Source organism: Channa argus, chromosome 5 (genome assembly GCF_033026475.1).
Source record: "Channa argus isolate prfri chromosome 5, Channa argus male v1.0, whole genome shotgun sequence".
NCBI lineage: Eukaryota > Metazoa > Chordata > Actinopteri > Anabantiformes > Channidae > Channa > Channa argus.
In genome coordinates, this window is record NC_090201.1 from 23,224,661 (window position 1) to 23,242,562 (window position 17,902).

General features: G+C 38.9%; 3 protein-coding genes across 3 annotated transcripts; all 3 read left to right on the forward strand.

Moving 5' to 3' along the window:
* Positions 1–914: 914 nt before the first annotated feature.
* LOC137127994 (transcription factor HES-5-like) lies at positions 915–2,695 on the forward strand. The gene is made up of 2 exons (XM_067505622.1): positions 915–1,178; positions 1,292–2,695. The coding sequence occupies exons 1-2, from the start codon at positions 1,056–1,058 to the stop codon at positions 1,712–1,714; spliced, it is 546 nt and encodes a 181-aa protein (XP_067361723.1). The 5' UTR covers positions 915–1,055; the 3' UTR covers positions 1,715–2,695.
* A 210-nt stretch (positions 2,696–2,905) lies between these two features.
* LOC137128223 (transcription factor HES-5-like) lies at positions 2,906–6,639 on the forward strand. The gene is made up of 2 exons (XM_067506050.1): positions 2,906–5,294; positions 5,408–6,639. Exons 1-2 carry the CDS (start codon positions 5,172–5,174, stop codon positions 5,828–5,830), a joined length of 546 nt encoding a protein of 181 aa, XP_067362151.1. The 5' UTR covers positions 2,906–5,171; the 3' UTR covers positions 5,831–6,639.
* A 3,318-nt stretch (positions 6,640–9,957) lies between these two features.
* Positions 9,958–12,103, forward strand: LOC137128224 (transcription factor HES-5-like). Its single transcript, XM_067506051.1, has 2 exons — positions 9,958–10,646; positions 10,760–12,103. The coding sequence occupies exons 1-2, from the start codon at positions 10,524–10,526 to the stop codon at positions 11,180–11,182; spliced, it is 546 nt and encodes a 181-aa protein (XP_067362152.1). The 5' UTR covers positions 9,958–10,523; the 3' UTR covers positions 11,183–12,103.
* Positions 12,104–17,902: the final 5,799 nt, after the last annotated feature.

Below are 17,902 nucleotides of genomic sequence, written 5' to 3' on the forward strand. Positions count from 1 at the left end.
CTGAAGAAATCCTATTTGTAAAATAATTAAAACACTCTTTTTTTATGTCACAGTTCGGCAACATAACCCTATGAAAATCTGTCATCCTTTGCAGCAAGATGTCAATTTGGATTCTGGCCCATATACATTTCTTTAACAGAGTGTGGGGTCCTGCAGTCAATGATTCTCCAAAGGGACTTGGCACATGTCAGGAAACAACATCCAACCCCCAACTGAAACTTTGCTGTAGTTGCTGACAGATTAAGTCGTTTAGCATAATTTCAAAGTTCCCAGCTGCTATTGTCAGCCAATGATGTCCTTTCCCTCCAGATGTTTTGTGACATCATAGCTCCTTTTCTACTACAACACACGTCTTGGATCGGTCACAGAAGCTCCATTCATGCCCTTTGTGGTTCAGTGACCTCACCATTCAGGGAGTCTGTGTGGGAAACTAAGAGCAACTTTCTAATCGCACTGAATTGAGGCCCAAGGCAGAAAAACTAGAACGCAGAGTGATGATGGGTTTTATGTATATTTTAAGAACCACTTGAGCATTAGTCTGTTTGAAAAAGTGTACTACAAACACACAGTGTCCTTAGAAGATTGAAACTTACAAAAGTGATGAAATGTTTTAAAATAAAACGTCTAACTGGACTGTAAATGCACGGCTTCAGTATACAAATGTAAAAAGCTCCATTAGAAAAAACTTATTTTAGTCAAACTATACACTGCAGTTCATCCTCCTTCTATCTTTTATGTGATGTGATGGGATGATGAGAGTGTGCTGAGTCAAAGTCATTGATCTCAGCATCAGGCATCAGATCTGCTCTTTCTACAGGGTCACCACTTTCCCAGATTCACAGAGACCTCTGTGAGTCCCTCAGTCATTTTCCAGCCCACCACCTGTTCTCTGGAGACCTATGTATTATCTATTGTCCATCAGGCCATAAGATCAATCAGCCTGTTGCCCCATTTATTGTCTTACTGAGCTCTCTGATTGGCTGAGACTGTGAGAAACTGCAGCCAGACCAAGACCCACACATTCATATGGAGATGTGGGACCATAAATAGGAGGGATGAAGCCAGCAGAGATCAGATTCTCTCCACAGAGACCTCTACAGCACACAGATGCAGACATGGCACCTACTATCACTGCAGCTATGACCAGTTCTCAGGAGCATCTGACTCTGACCCACAAGGTAAATTCAAGACTCAACCAGACTTTAACATCAATCATAACATATTGAATTTGTTCACATTAATACTGTACCGCAGAATAAGTTCATTAATGACTCTGTTCTTCTCTGTGCAGCTCAGAAAACCTCAGGTGGAGAAGTTACGCCGAGAGCGAATCAACAGCAGCATTGAGCAGCTCAAGTCTCTCCTGGGTCCAGAGTTCCTCAAACAGCAGCCAGACTCCAAGCTGGAGAAAGCTGACATCCTGGAGATGACAGTTTGCTTCCTGAGACGACTGCAGCAGCAGCATCAAGCTGTGGACTCAGCAGCTGTCAACCAGGGCTACTCCAGGTGTGTCCAAGAGGTGGTGCACTTCCTGTCCAAAGAGGAGGTGAAGACACAGACCCAGAGACGACTGCTGGACAACTTCAACAAAGTGCAGTGTTCCTCTGCTCAGGACCTGAGACAGACTGACTTCTGTCCTTTAAACTCTAATGTCCAGACCCGCATGAGTAAAGAGAAGTGTCCAGTCAGCAGCGCCCTCTGGAGGCCGTGGTAGACACCTACAGACTGGAGTCACCAGCAGACAAACTGAGACGACCACATTGGTCACAGATTACTGGAACTGAATTCTAAATGTAAGGACTTGTTTTACTGTATGAACAGAAATCTGTTTATTGAACCGTTTATTTCAAACGTTCTTAGTGAGGGAAACATTTCCTATGGAAACTGCAAAATGATGTTTCAACTTTAGGAGGAACCTTCATCAAGTTGCAGACTGAGACGACCACATTGGTCAAAGATTAGTGAGAGAGAATTCTATGAAATGAAGGACTTGTTTCTAAACAGAAGCTGTTTATTTTACTGTTTATTTTTAATATTTCTCGTTGAGAAAAACAACATTTCCTGTGGAAATAGAGAAACATATGTGATATCTCTGAGGTTAAGAAAGAACCTTTGTCACAGATGCTGCATGTATCAAAGCATCTCAGCATTTACCTAGAAAGTATAAAAAATGTACATCAGTTTGTAGTGGTGAAACTTGAAGAAATGAAGTATATGACTTCTTAAATATCAGAGATCAGTTTGGTCAAAATCTTTGATCATCCACTGTGTGGAAGGTTCAGCCTAATTTTAATACAGAGAATTTGACTGTTATTAGATCCAATTTTGACTCTGAAAGGTTTGTTTATGAACCTGATACTGTTAAAGTCTGTGTTGATCAAAAGGTGCAGAGCTGCTTACATCACTTTGTGATCATGTTAATTTGTTCTGTTCTAAGGACTTTTTTTTTTTTTGCATTTGTGATAAAGTGCAGACTATTCGTACTTTGAAAAAAGTCTTAATTATGTACGAGTGTGTGATGTTTAATGTCATACTCTGGATGTCTTTTGTAAAGACGACTGTACCTCCACTCATTTTGAGTACACTGTGCCTTGGAGATGTTCCCAAGGTGTTGTTGTGATGTATCATCACATTTATCTGCCTCCTGTGGAAAAAAACTCAGATGTGATCACTGAGTTTTTCTAAATAAACAAAAACAAACAAATCCAACTCCATTTTGTGTATATGTATTTATTTCTTTAAATTTAATGTGGGGCTGACAGAGTCCTGAAGGGTCACGAGATCAAGACCTGTGCCCCAAAGATAAATATATACAACAGATCACTATTACAGTAGAGATGTTACTAACAACTGGTATTTTATCATTATCATTTATTTATTTATGTCAACTATAAAACATGATTTCAGACAACATCTCCTAATTATTAGATGACTGTTTCTGATAATGAATCTCAGAGTAGTAAAAAAAAAAGTATTTTAACAAATCAGTTTTATCCATGTGGATTCTGTGAACTCAAGACTTTCAGTGTTTACATTATGAATAATCCCTCTTCTGGCCTGTAACATTTACCGCTGTAGACATTTGTTTTTGGGTTTACAAATGACATCATTAGAAGCCTTTGTGTTCTATAAAAGAAATGTTCTGTGAAGTTAATAAATCGATGCTAGTCTTGCATGTTCTGACTAGACGCTTTAGCTAATTTTATTCAGTGGAGTAAGTGTGGGAAAGCTCTGAAGAAGACTCACAGTTCAAGTTGATTTGCGTCATTAACCCCACCAGCAGACACCGATTGTCCTGTGGGGTTCGGCACACTTCAGAAAACAGCTGCCTCCACCTCCACCACCTTCAAATAAACACAAATATTGGTACATTTGAAAGAAAAATAGGCATCAATGTTTTAGGGATTGAAATATTTAAACTACAAATTGTATAAAGTACAGCAGTGTTGTATAATTGTTGACAGTGGACATTTTCTTAAGTTTAGAGTCAACCAATGAGGGTGTTTCCCTCCAGATGGTTGGTGACGTCAGGCTCTGTCTGTGTCACAGCACACGAGCAGCCTCCATCACAAAAGCTCCTTTCAAAGTTCTTTTGTGGTGCACTGACCACATCATCCAAAGACTCAGCGTGGGAAACTGGGAGAAACTTTCTACCCACATCCACCACAAGGCAGAGGACACACCTGTCACAGCTGGACACCAGGGAGACTCCATCAGTTTGGATGCATGCGTATATTTTGATTTTTAAAATAAAGAACATCAGGAACGTTTCATGTCGTTTACAAATTCCTTTGCCGTCAACCATCTTCCTGCTGCACAGTGCTCTTCAGTGATTATGAAAATGAAGACCGTGGTAAACTGCACACACTTTAACCATGTATACAAAAGACAGGTCCCAACTCAGGGACGCCTGACATCAAGGAAACTACTGTCTCCTAATAACATGTCCATTGAGAATATGATGACTTGCTTTAAACAATTGTCTTACAGAAATGCAAACAGCTAAAAACTAAGAACCTCAAACATGGTAGAGACCCACACACTCATATACAGATGTTTCAATATTGAGTTTTTATTGAATCCATAGAGGTCTCCGTCCTTGTCCCATGGTCAAACAACTCATCAGAAAATTCACAGGTCACAGTAACTTTTGATCCATAACATGCCTGATGAGTGTAGATCTAAACACAGGTAATGTTGCGATGGTGTGGTCTTACTATTTATATGGCGCCATTTATTCTCGAACACTTTCGACTTTAAAAGCATCACACACTTTATCTATTGTGATGCATAATAAGACACACTTCTATTGTTCCTGCAGTGAAAGGACAGAGTGTGGGAAACCAGAGGAAGCTCACTCACAGAGCACTGAAGGATAGCAGATCAAGACCTTTGCCCTAAACGGAAAGCGATTAGAAGGGACTCCGTGGACTTTTTCTGTGAACAAATGTCACCAATTTGACATATATTACCACGTCCACGGTGACTTCTTTTACAGTGAAGTGTGAGAAAACTCTCGAGAGTTGAATTGACAATGATAAGCATATTCAACCCACCAGCCGGGAAATGCTCCACAGGGATCTGGCACACTTCAGTTAAAAGGTGCCTCAACCTTCCAAAACTTGCACAGCTGACACTTCGGCTGTTAATAATGATGGGATGGCAAAATTCTATGATAGTGATTTAAGTCAATTCGGTATTTTTAAAATGGGAAACTTTACAGAACAATTTTCCACTCACATTGAAGTCAGAATGCTGCAATTCGTCACAAAAGTAAAATATGTTTTTGTTCATGTGACTAAAAATTGTCACGTATAAAAAAGTTAACCTGTGTTTTTTTTAAACTGTACAAATGACTCACTCTAGAAAAAGTGATGGGAGGATTGGCGTGTGCTCAGTAATTGATCTCAACATCAGGCAGTAGATCTGTTCTTCTTACAGGGTCACTACTTTCCCAGATTCACACAGAGCTTCATCTATTCATTAACCACCTCCCACTCCTCTCCACCTGTTCCAGGGATCCAACTATTGTCCCCTGGCAGTAACAGCATTCAGCCCACTGTCCAATTTATTGTCTTACTGAGCTCTGTGATTGGCTGAGACTGTGAGAAACCGCAGCCAGACCAAGACCCACACATTCATATGGAGATGTGGGACCATAAATAGGAGGGATGAAGCCAGCAGAGATCAGATTCTCTCTACAGAGACCTCTACAGCACACAGATGCAGACATGGCACCTACAATCACTGCAGTAAAGAGCAGTTCTCAGGAGCATCTGACTCTGACCCACAAGGTAAATTCAAGACTCAACCAGACTTTAACATCAATCATAACATATTGAATTTGTTCACATTAATACTGTTCTCCTGAATAGGTTAAGTAATGACTTTGTTCTTCTCTGTGCAGCTCAGAAAACCTCAGGTGGAGAAGTTACGCAGAGAGCGAATCAACAGCAGCATTGAGCAGCTCAAGTCTCTCCTGGGTCCAGAGTTCCTCAACCAGCAGCCAGACTCCAAGCTGGAGAAAGCAGACATCCTGGAGATGACAGTTTGCTTCCTGAGACGACTGCAGCAGCAGCATCAAGCTGTGGACTCAGCAGCTGTCGACCAGGGCTACTCCAGGTGTGTCCAAGAGGTGGTGCACTTCCTGTCCAAAGAGGAGGTGAAGACACAGACCCAGAGACGACTGCTGGACAGCTTCAACAAAGTGCAGTGTTCCTCTGCTCAGGACCTGAGACAGACTCACTTCTGTCCTCTGAGCTCTAATGTCCAGACCCGCATGAGTAAAGAGAAGTGTCCAGTCAGCAGCGCCCTCTGGAGGCCGTGGTAGACACCTACAGACTGGAGTCACCAGCAGACAAACTGAGACGACCACATTGGTCACAGATTACTGGAACTGAATTCTAAATGTAAGGACTTGTTTTTCTGTATGAACAGAAATCTGTTTATTGAACCGTTTATTTCAAACGTTCTTAGTGAGGGAAACATTTCCTATGGAAACTGCAAAATGATGTTTCAACTTTAGGAGGAACCTTCATCAAGTTGCAGACTGAGACGACCACATTGGTCAAAGATTAGTGAGAGACAATTCTATGAAATGAAGGACTTGTTTCTAAACAGAAGCTGTTTATTTTACTGTTTATTTTTAATATTTGTCATTGAGAAAAACAACATTTCCTGTGGAAATAGAGAAACATATGTGATATCTCTGAGGTTAAGAAAGAACCTTTGTCACATATGCTGCATGTATCAAAGCATCTCAGCATTTACCTAGAAAGTATAAAAAATGTACATCAGTTTGTAGTGGTGAAACTTGAAGAAATGAAGTATATGACTTCTTAAATATCAGAGATCAGTTTGGTCAAAATCTTTGATCATCCACTGTGTGGAAGGTTCAGCCTAATTTTAATACAGAGAATTTGACTGTTATTAGATCCAATTTTGACTCTGAAAGGTTTGTTTATGAACCTGATACTGTTAAAGTCTGTGTTGATCAAAAGGTGCAGAGCTGCTTACATCACTTTGTGATCATGTTAATTTGTTCTGTTCTAAGGATTTTTCCCTTTTTTTGAATTTGTGATAAAGTGCAGACTATTCGTACTTTGAAAAAAGTCTTAATTATGTACGAGTGTGTGATGTTTAATGTCATACTCTGGATGTCTCTTGTAAAGACGACTGTCCATCCACTCATTTTGAGTACACTGTGCCTTGGAGATGTTCCCAAGGTGTTGTTGTGATGTATCATCACATTTATCTGCCTCCACTTATACATTTCCCTCTTTATCAGTGTGTTTGTGAAAAAAATAAAAAAATTAAATAAATATTTGATTCCACTGCATTTTGAGCCCATAAGCTTCTTCTTTAAATGCTTGGCCACACTGCAGTGATGATGGAAACATCACTTAGATGTTATTGTTTATCATTTTACATTTGACAAATTGGTTTATGGCTACTACATGGTTGAAATAGGACACATGAGTACTTTAAGTAAACTTTACCTTGTAGTTTAAATCAAGACAGAAAACAGTTTCTTATCGAGTAAAACAATATACTATTATTTTGTACGACAGATAACTATTAACAGTAACGAGGACTGGTTAAGACTGTAATTTTGGTCTACAATATTCTCAAGAATTAGTTTAAAAGATATCAATTACAAAACATGATTTCTTGCATTAACCATAATTGTAAAGGAGCTTATTTGTTTCCAAATTTCGGAACAATTATTTTCATAAAACCTAGTTTTCATACAGTGAGATGAAAAAGTACATTTTAAATGCGAAGATGATCTTTATGCATAAAAACCATATATACTCTGAAGCCCTGTAACATTTATTGGATTTATATTTATTATTCGACGTGTGTGTGTGTTTGACGTTGACATATTTTCATTAATCCCAATGGGAGATTGTAGTAAGACAGCTGCACAAGTTTGATGGCACTGCTACATTGATTTCAGCGTGTTGTTGGACACTTTGACATGTGGCCCGAAGGACTTGCATGCGACTTTCACTGAGTGGACAAAGTGCGGGAAAGAAGAGTCAGAGATCAAGGAGATTTGCATCTTTGGGCACACCAGCGATCTTTTTGTCCACAGGAATTTGTAAAACCTCTGAAAACAGCTGCCTCCACCGCCCACTCACATGTAGAGACATTACAAACTGATTAAAACAATCTGACAAACTTTAAATACAAACCTTGCATTCATTTGATTTTCTAGACTTGCAAACTGCAGAATCACATAATGCCGATGCCAGTTTAGTCTTATTGATGGCACTAGATGCATTCTTGTATTGCATTTAAACTTCAGAATCAACCAATGAGGGTGTTTCCCTCCAGATGGTCGGTGACATCAGATTCTGCCTTTACTAAAGCACACGACCAGTTTCCATCACAAAAGCTCTTTTCAGAGTTCTTTTGTGGTGCACTGAGCACATCATCCAAAGACTCGGTGTGGGAAACCGGCAGCAACTTTCTACCCACATCCACAAGACAGAGGACACACCTGTCACTTATGGACACCAGGAAGACTGTGTGTCAGTTTAAAAACCAAGGACATCTGTCTGCAATATTGCTTGCAACTTCCTTGCACCACTGAAAATTTTATGTTTAGAAACCAAAAATGCCAATTTAAACAATAAAAATACACCAAAAATATTATAAAAGACGGGTCAGTGATCTCCGCATCAGACACAAGATCTCTCTCTCTCTGCGGGGTTACCGCTCAGGATCACTTGCTCCCCCTGAGATCTAGACGACCACTGTCCTACTTTTATGACTAAGAAAAAGTGGTTTACCACACACAGTTCTGTGTGTCAACTGTGTGAAATGTGAAAAGCTCCGAGATCAACAAATTCATATGGAGATGTGGGAGTATTAAAAGGAGGGATGAAGCCATCAGAGATCAGATTATCTCTACAGAGACAGCTACAGCACACAGATCCAAACATGGGACATACAATTTCTGCAGCAATCGTACATTTTCAGGAGCATCTCCCGCTGACCCATGAAGTAATTGCATGACCTAAACGTAATTTATGGGAGACTGAGTTTGCTCTTGCTGACACTATTTTTCAGAGTAAATACATCAATGATGCTCCCAACTTTAAATAAAAAAAAAGGCATCTGGTGGAGAAGTTAAGCAGAGAAGGATTCAACAGCTACATTAATGCATCACACTGATTTTAAAAAAGGGGTGGCCAAAACATCAAAACCACTTTTTGATATAATGCATTTCCTGAATAATAAACACATAGTACAATTATCACCTTTCTGACAATTTCAACTTAAAAACTTAAAAATGTGGTGCGTGTGTCTTATTTAACATTTTTATAATAATAATACACATACTTTTTACTTTTTAAGTAGTTTCAGTCAGTTTCCATCACCATCCCTACCATTCATTAAAAAAAATAATTGAAATCAAATCAAATCAGAAAACAGAGTAACTTTGGTTACCTAACATGACTGTGGGAATCTAAACAAAGAAATGCTTAAATAAGAAGGTATTTTTTTGTCATTCGTTTTATATGGATTAGGTTTGGACTGAAGCTTTTTCCCCTTTGAAGAGATGACACGCTATAGCTAATGTGATGGATAGTCAGACACACTTCTATTGTCCCTGCAGTGAAAGGACAGAGTGTGGGAAACCAGAGGAAACTCACTCAGAGTCCCGCAATTTATTGCCTTTGTGTATCAATTGGTCACCAAACGTGATTTGATCTGCAAAGTCACAAATGTCAGTGCCCTTCTTTGTTCATTAAACTGTAGTTCCATGACCGAAGCTGTGAACTAAATAAGAAATAAAAACATTATGTGAACAAGGTACATGAATAATGAGTTAAAATGAAAATTAACAGGGAAATAAAAATGTCTGCTTGTTTTGATTACTTCCACTGTTTGTTAGAGAAAACAGTCTTAGGGTTTTTGTGCCATGCTTCTCAGCAAAAGGACCATTAGGATTTAGGCACATTTGTTTCTTACACACTTCTTTTATTAGACAGAGTGTGAGAAAACTCGTGAGAGTGGAGATCAGCCTAATTAGTGTCTTTGATCCAGCAGCCAACAATTCTCCAAAGGGATTTGGCACATGTCTGACAATCCGGTGCTTCAACCTCCCATTCTCAGCTGAAAGTTGGGTCTGACAAAGAGTCTGTAATGGTGAGATGTTCCAAAAAAGTATGACGGTAACTTCAAGTACACTAAAGATGTGTTAAATCAGATGATACTTTTGTGATACAATGTTTAGCATAATTTCAAAGTTCCCAGCTGCTGTTGTCAGCCAATGATGTCCTTTCCCTCCAGATGTTTTGTGACATCATAGCTCCTTTTCTACTACAACACACGTCTTGGATCGGTCACAGAAGCTCCATTCATGCCCTTTGTGGTTCAGTGACCTCACCATTCAGGGAGTCTGTGTGGGAAACACAATCGCACTGAATTGAGGCCCAAGGCAGAAAAACTAGAACGCAGAGTGATGATGGGTTTTATGTATATTTTAAGAACCACTTGAGCATTAGTCTGTTTGAAAAAGTGTACTACAAACACACAGTGTCCTTAGAAGATTGAAACTTACAAAAGTGATGAAATGTTTTAAAATAAAACGTCTAACTGGACTGTAAATGCACGGCTTCAGTATACAAATGTAAAAAGCTCCATTAGAAAAAACATATTTTAGTCAAACTATACACTGCAGTTCATTTATGTGATGTGATGGGATGATGAGAGTGTGCTGAGTCAAAGTCATTGATCTCAGCATCAGGCATCAGATCTGCTCTTTCTACAGGGTCACCACTTTCCCAGATTCACAGAGACCTCTGTGAGTCCCTCAGTCATTTTCCAGCCCACCACCTGTTCCCTGGAGACCTATGTATTATCTATTGTCCATCAGGCCATAAGATCAATCAGCCTGTTGCCCCATTTATTGTCTTACTGAGCTCTCTGATTGGCTGAGACTGTGAGAAACTGCAGCCAGACCAAGACCCACACATTCATATGGAGATGTGGGACCATAAATAGGAGGGATGAAGCCAGCAGAGATCAGATTCTCTCCACAGAGACCTCTACAGCACACAGATGCAGACATGGCACCTACTATCACTGCAGCTATGACCAGTTCTCAGGAGCATCTGACTCTGACCCACAAGGTAAATTCAAGACTCAACCAGACTTTAACATCAATCATAACATATTGAATTTGTTCACATTAATACTGTACCGCAGAATAAGTTCATTAATGACTCTGTTCTTCTCTGTGCAGCTCAGAAAACCTCAGGTGGAGAAGTTACGCCGAGAGCGAATCAACAGCAGCATTGAGCAGCTCAAGTCTCTCCTGGGCCCAGAGTTCCTCAAACAGCAGCCAGACTCCAAGCTGGAGAAAGCTGACATCCTGGAGATGACAGTTTGCTTCCTGAGACGACTGCAGCAGCAGCATCAAGCTGTGGACTCAGCAGCTGTCAACCAGGGCTACTCCAGGTGTGTCCAAGAGGTGGTGCACTTCCTGTCCAAAGAGGAGGTGAAGACACAGACCCAGAGACGACTGCTGGACAGCTTCAACAAAGTGCAGTGTTCCTCTGATCAGGACCTGAGACAGACTCACTTCTGTCCTCTGAGCTCTAATGTCCAGACCCGCATCAGTAAAGAGAAGAGTCCAGTCAGCAGCGCCCTCTGGAGGCCGTGGTAGACACCTACAGACTGGAGTCACCAGCAGACAAACTGAGACGACCACATTGGTCACAGATTACTGGAACTGAATTCTAAATGTAAGGACTTGTTTTTCTGTATGAACAGAAATCTGTTTATTGAACCGTTTATTTCAAACGTTCTTAGTGAGGGAAACATTTCCTATGGAAAGTGCAAATTGATGTTTCAACTTTAGGAGGAACCTCCTTCATCAAGTTGCAGACTGAGACGACCACATTGGTCAAAGATTAGTGAGAGAATTCTATGAAATGAAGGACTTGTTCCTAAACAGAAGCTGTTTACTTTACTGTTTATTTTGAATATTTTCCTATGGAAATAGAGAAACAACAGTGATGTGAAGTGAATGGGAGTCCACTGCTAAAGAATGAAATACTATACATCATTTTGTGGTGATATCTGATAAAAAGAAGTGTATGACTTCTTGAGTGTCAGTGATCATTTTGATCAAAAACTGTGTTCGACCACCATGTGGAGAGTTTATCTCAAATTACTCAAATTGCAGAGAATTGGTCTGTTACTATATCAAGATGTATTTTTATCTTTTGTTGTTTTCTGGGTTGTTTGTTGACCTAAAACTATGAAATACTGTAATGTCACTGAATATTTTTATAAAACTGTATTGATTTTACATGATACTGTATTTAAATGACCACTTTGTGGTCGTGTTAACCTGATCTTGTTCTAAGATCCCGTTTTCTTTGTGTTTTAGTATTTGCATTTATTATGAAGTGCAGATTATTCTCATTTTCTCATCTTTTGTAAAGACGACCATTCCTCTGCTCATTTTGAGTACGCTGTGCCTTGGAGATGTTACCAAGTTATTGTTGTGATGTATCATCATATGACATATCTGCCTTCATTTGAACATTTCATATTTTATCACCGAGTTTGTGTAAATAAAAATTAATTTTACTTAATTTTGAGCTCACGTGTCTCTTTTTTAAATGCTCACCAACAGTTTAGTGTGGAGGGACAAATCCTTGAAGTTTTATGTTTGAATCTGTTGTCACTCCATGGTTCAGTGCTGGAAGGAAATTTTCTGACCATTAAATAAAACCTTGTAGTTCAAATGAAAGCGTAGATTTAGGGTTCGTGTGGACTATTTGAAGAACTGTCATCACATATCACAGTTTTTAATAAATGGAGTCAAAGCAAGTCATCAAACCAAGTGTTCACATTTTTGTGGCAAATGTGCTCATATCATAATTGTTGTAAAATTGTTAGGTCGGTATGTTGGACGGTGAAACTGTTCAAATGAGTTTTCAAGTAGAAGAGGACACACATTTAAAATACTCTAGCTTCTTCTTCTCCTATTAAACTCCAGCAAAAGCCATAAAAGGACAGATTGTGGGACCCAAAGGAAACCAAGGGGTAATAAATTAAGGCTAGCGTCCTAAAGAGACAGTTTTTATAGTGATAATTATATTTTATACAACAGTAAAGAAAATACTGACAAAAACGATTATGACAGTATATTTAAAAAAAAAAAACATCTGTAAACATCAGATCACAACTTGCCAATTGCAAACCACGATATCCTGAAATATAATGAAGCTGATGTTCTCCTAAGGTGCTGACAAACACTCCGACAACACCAGTGAGATAAAATAGAGCGTATTTCAAAATGTGAATATTATTTAGGTATGTGGTTTCTGCGTATTCAAAACCTATTTTTGCATTTTTTTTTTCTGTCATTGTTAACTTTCCAGGAATAATTCCTCTTCTGGCCTGTAACATTTACTGCTGTAGACATTTGTTTTTGGGTTTACAAATGACATTATTAGAAGCCTTTGTGTTCTATAAAAGAAATGTTCTGTGAAGTCAATAAATCGATGCTAGTCTTGCATGTTCTGACTAGACGCTTTAGCTAATTTTATTCAGTGGAGTAAGTGTGGGAAAGCTCTGAAGAAGACTCACAGTTCAAGTTGATTTGCGTCATTAACCCCACCAGCAGACACCGATTGTCCTGTGGGGTTCGGCACACTTCAGAAAACAGCTGCCTCCACCTCCACCACCTTCAAATAAACACAAATATTGGTACATTTGAAAGAAAAATAGGCATCAATGTTTTAGGGATTGAAATATTTAAACTACAAATTGTATAAAGTACAGCAGTGTTGTATAATTGTTGACAGTGGACATTTTCTTAAGTTTAGAGTCAACCAATGAGGGTGTTTCCCTCCAGATGGTTGGTGACGTCAGGCTCTGTCTGTGTCACAGCACACGAGCAGCCTCCATCACAAAAGCTCCTTTCAAAGTTCTTTTGTGGTGCACTGACCACATCATCCTAAGACTCAGCGTGGGAAACTGGGAGCAACTTTCTACCCACATCCACCACAAGGCAGAGGACACACCTGTCACAGCTGGACACCAGGGGGACTTTTTTCTTAAAAAATAGACAGAAAGTTGTTTTTAAATGGTCATTAGTGTCACGTTTCTACAGATCAATCAGGAAAGTGCCAACAATCGTTTTCCATCACAACCCTGATTGTGCCCATCCTGCTGATGTGTCTGCATCTGGCTGCCAAACTTACTGGAAAAAAATATACTTTGTATTTACAATGGAAAAATTTACAATTTAGAATCATTTATGTTCATCTTAATGGAAGAGCAATATTAATGTTTGCCAGAGATAATTTGTTGGGTTCTTTGAAATGTAAAAAAAAAACTCCAAGACTCCATATTGTGTTTTTAAATAACTTTGTTTAAAAATGATCTGTTTTAAGATCCGATCATAATAAAAGTATTATTTAATGTCACATGTGTCATTTTAAAGCGACTGTAATTCTACAATTTGAAAGCCGCGTCTAATTTGTGGTTATTAAACATTGTGTGATCTGCTGAGAGTTCAGTTTTCATTACTTTTAGTTTTTTCTTACTAAAGTCTTAATGAATAAATACTTAAGCAGTACACGGTCTGTTATAAGGAAAATTGTTCATTTAGTCACTGAGTACAGTGAAAACGAGTGGATGTGATTTTCAGATTTTATTGTGACTCACTGTGCTACTTCTATAAGGATGAAAATTCACTTTTAGCTGTTAAACTTTTCTCTGGGGTTTGAAATGTTTAATAGTAGTCTCCATCATTGTCCCTGCCTTCCTCCCAACAATCAATCAATCAATCCAAATAAGAAGATATACATTTACAACATTTTTGTTAGCATTTTCTTATCGTATCTATTGTGATGCTCGATATGACACACTTATATTGTTTGTGCAGTGAAAGGACAGAGTGTGGGAAACCAGAGGAAACTCTCTCACAGAGCCCCGAGTGACAAAGGATCAGGACCTTTGCCCTAAAGAGAAAGAGATTAAAGGGACTCTGGCTCCTGAAATGGAAAGACCTTGATTTTTTTGCAAATCAATTACTATACTTTGACTTTTTCTTCCTACAGTAACATTCCATTCCCATGTTTCATGTTTACACATTAACAAAAGAAAATGTGCAGGTTAAAGTAGCAGTAGAGTGACACTTGAATTGATTTTGCTCTTCCTCACCCAGCACTGCTTCTCCTTGCAGGTGCTACACCCTGCACAGCATCTCTGCACAAGAAGATAACTTCAGGAACAGTTTTGTATTAAAAATTTTACAAAAATCTTTGTTATTTAGAAGTTAAAATATAAGTATTTCGACTTGTGATATATGATCGTACTTTTCAGGGAAAAGCTGAAGCTTATCTTTTAATAAACACTGTTGCGAAACTGTGGAGAAACAAGTTGTGCATTATTAGCATCTTTGACCGTAGCAGAAATCGACTGTTGTCCAAAGGAATCTGGCACACTTCAGGAAACAGCTGGTTCAGCCTTTCAGCCTCACTGGCCTGCACGGCAAAATGCTAAATCTAATGTTTACTAAAAAGTAAAAGCGATGGTCTTGCCATGAGGCCGCAGATTGACTCTCAATAAAGGGCAACTTTCTCAGATTCACACAAAGCTTTTTGAGTCCTTTAGTGACCAAACTTCCACCTGCTCCCCAGAGACCTGACCATATTCACCCAGGCAAAAAACACCATTCAGCCTGTTGCCCCATTTATTGTCTTACTGAGCTCTCTGATTGGCTGAGACTGTGAGAAACCGCAGCCAGACCAAGACCCACACATTCATATGGAGATGTGGGACCATAAATAGGAGGGATGAAGCCAGCAGAGATCAGATTCTCTCCACAGAGACCTCTACAGCACACAGATGCAGACATGGCACCTACTATCACTGCAGCAATGACCAGTTCTCAGGAGCATCTGACTCTGACCCACAAGGTAAATTCAAGACTCAACCAGACTTTAACATCAATCATAACATATTGAATTTGTTCATCTTAGTACTGTTCTCCTGAATAGGTTAATTAATGACTTTGTTCTTCTCTGTGCAGCTCAGAAAACCTCAGGTGGAGAAGTTACGCAAAGAGCGAATCAACAGCAGCATTGAGCAGCTCAAGTCTCTCCTGGGTGCAGACACAGGTGCAGCAGCAGAACCAACTGCAGAGAAAACTGCTGAACCACTTCAACAAAGTGCAGTGTTGACAGACTGACTTCTGTCCTCTAAACTCTAATGTCCAGACCCGCATGAGTAAAGAGAAGAGTCCAGTCAGCAGCGTCCTCTGGAGGCCGTGGTAGACACCTACAGACTGGAGTCACCAGCAGACAAACTGAGACGACCACATTGGTCACAGATTACTGGAACTGAATTCTAAATGTAAGGACTTGTTTTTCTGTATGAACAGAAATCTGTTTATTGAAGCGTTTATTTCAAATGTTCTTAGTGAGGGAAACGTTTCCTATGGAAACTGCAAAATGCTGCTTCAACTTCAGGAGGAACCTCCTTCATCAAGTTGCAAACTGAGACGACCACATTGGTCAAAGATTAGTGAGAGAGAATTCTATGAAATGAAGGACTTGTTCCTAAACAGAAGCTGTTTACTTTACTGTTTATTTTTAATCTTTCTCGTTGAGAAAAACAACATTTCCTATGGAAATAAATGTGAAAGGACACATATAGGAATTTATACGAAAGATTGATAAACTGCAAATAATTTACCAACTGAAAAACTGAGATGACCACATTGGTCAAAGATTACTGGAACTGATTTCTCAAAGATGTTTTATTTTTCTGTATGAACAGAAGGTTTTCTGTTGTGTGTTGTTCCACTATGTCATTTCCTATGGAAATGAAAGCAACAACATCTTAAGATAAGAAAGTGAACACTTTGTCATGCATGTTGCATAAATCCATTCTGACTACATCAGCAATAGTTATTATAGCTCTCTGGTTTTTATTTTTTTTAGCCTTATAATTTTGTGTATATGTGAATGGATCTGTTAGAAGATCTATACGATAAAGTTTGATTTTTATCAAGATATAACTTTCCAGTGACATCTTATGCTTCACTGCATGTTACGTATTGTTAAATCACTACAATATATGATGCATATATTAGTGAAAACTGATCTGTTGTAAGATCTACATGCTTTACTGTCACAGTTTTAGTTTTTTTTGTTTCATTTTAATGATTGATGTGATCTCTTTTAAGCTGCATTTTTACTTTTGTTTTCTATTGTGATGTATCATCACCTCCTCTCATTGAAGCTCTTATACTTTCTATGAAACACTGTCCTAATAAATAAACAAACCTAATGGCAAAAAAACCACCAAATTGTTATTATTATTTATTTATTATTATCTGAAGAATAACAATAAGTTAGACAACTCAAAGCTTTATATGTTTTACTGTGTGTCATGGCAATAAATGACTATATCTGGTCCTAGACACTTCAGGTGTAATCAGTAAAGAAGCTTCAACATCCAGGTGTCTTTTAGGGTTTGATTATCTTGCACGAGAGAAGTACATCGACAGAGTTTCAATTCTCCATCCTATGCAGTTCTAAACTTCATACATTCACACATGGTTTTATAGCCTTCTGTTGCTGGGCAGACCATCCTCCACCCTCAGGACACTGCCCACGGCCCTTTCTCCCTTTATGGAAGCCTTTTCCCTTTCCAGCACTTTAATAAGCACCTCTCAGCATGGAGTGACTCTGGGTCAGAGTCAGTGTGGGATGGTCTGCTGTTAGACAAGAACTGACCTTGCAGCAGTTCTGCAAACACTTCAAGACAAAACATGTATATGAGACAAAGTTTGGACAACATACAATCTTTAAACATTCTTTAAAAGTACACTGAATACAAGTGGCTATTATAACTAAAATGCTAAGGATTAAATTGAATCATTATTTAATAATACTTGATTTTCCATCACACTGTGACGGGTTTATACCTGACCGCCCCTCCCTTCAAACAGAGCCCCACATTGTTGTCTATCTAATGTGAATGCAGCAAGACGCACGTAAATTGTTCCTGCACATCGTGCACTGGTGAAACAAGAGCCAATGCTATTTTTGTTATCTCTCAATTAGTGAGAGATGAACAGCTTCTGTGTTTGTGGTTCTTAAAAGTGACAGTGTTGTGGTTTTTCAGTTTGAGGATCAATTCAAGCTTGTTGTTAGAAAGAAAACTGTGATCTATTATAAGTTAGATTTTCTTACGTTTTCTAAATTTGTATATTAGACACATCAAGTGTCTGATGGCCATTTGTGGCCTTCTGTATCCCAATCCAATGCCATCAGACACTTGATGTGTCTAAAACTAAAACTGTAAACATTTAGCTACATTATCTGGAAATTACATAGTTTTGACGGTGACGGGC

Coding starts and splice junctions, on each gene's coding strand:
- LOC137128224 (XM_067506051.1), top strand. CDS start 10,524: ATGAAGCCAGCAGAGATCAGATTCTCTCCACAGAGACCTCTACAGCAC. Junction 10,647..10,759: donor ATCTGACTCTGACCCACAAG/GTAAATTCAAGA, acceptor TTCTCTGTGCAG/CTCAGAAAACCTCAGGTGGA.
- LOC137128223 (XM_067506050.1), top strand. CDS start 5,172: ATGAAGCCAGCAGAGATCAGATTCTCTCTACAGAGACCTCTACAGCAC. Junction 5,295..5,407: donor ATCTGACTCTGACCCACAAG/GTAAATTCAAGA, acceptor TTCTCTGTGCAG/CTCAGAAAACCTCAGGTGGA.
- LOC137127994 (XM_067505622.1), top strand. CDS start 1,056: ATGAAGCCAGCAGAGATCAGATTCTCTCCACAGAGACCTCTACAGCAC. Junction 1,179..1,291: donor ATCTGACTCTGACCCACAAG/GTAAATTCAAGA, acceptor TTCTCTGTGCAG/CTCAGAAAACCTCAGGTGGA.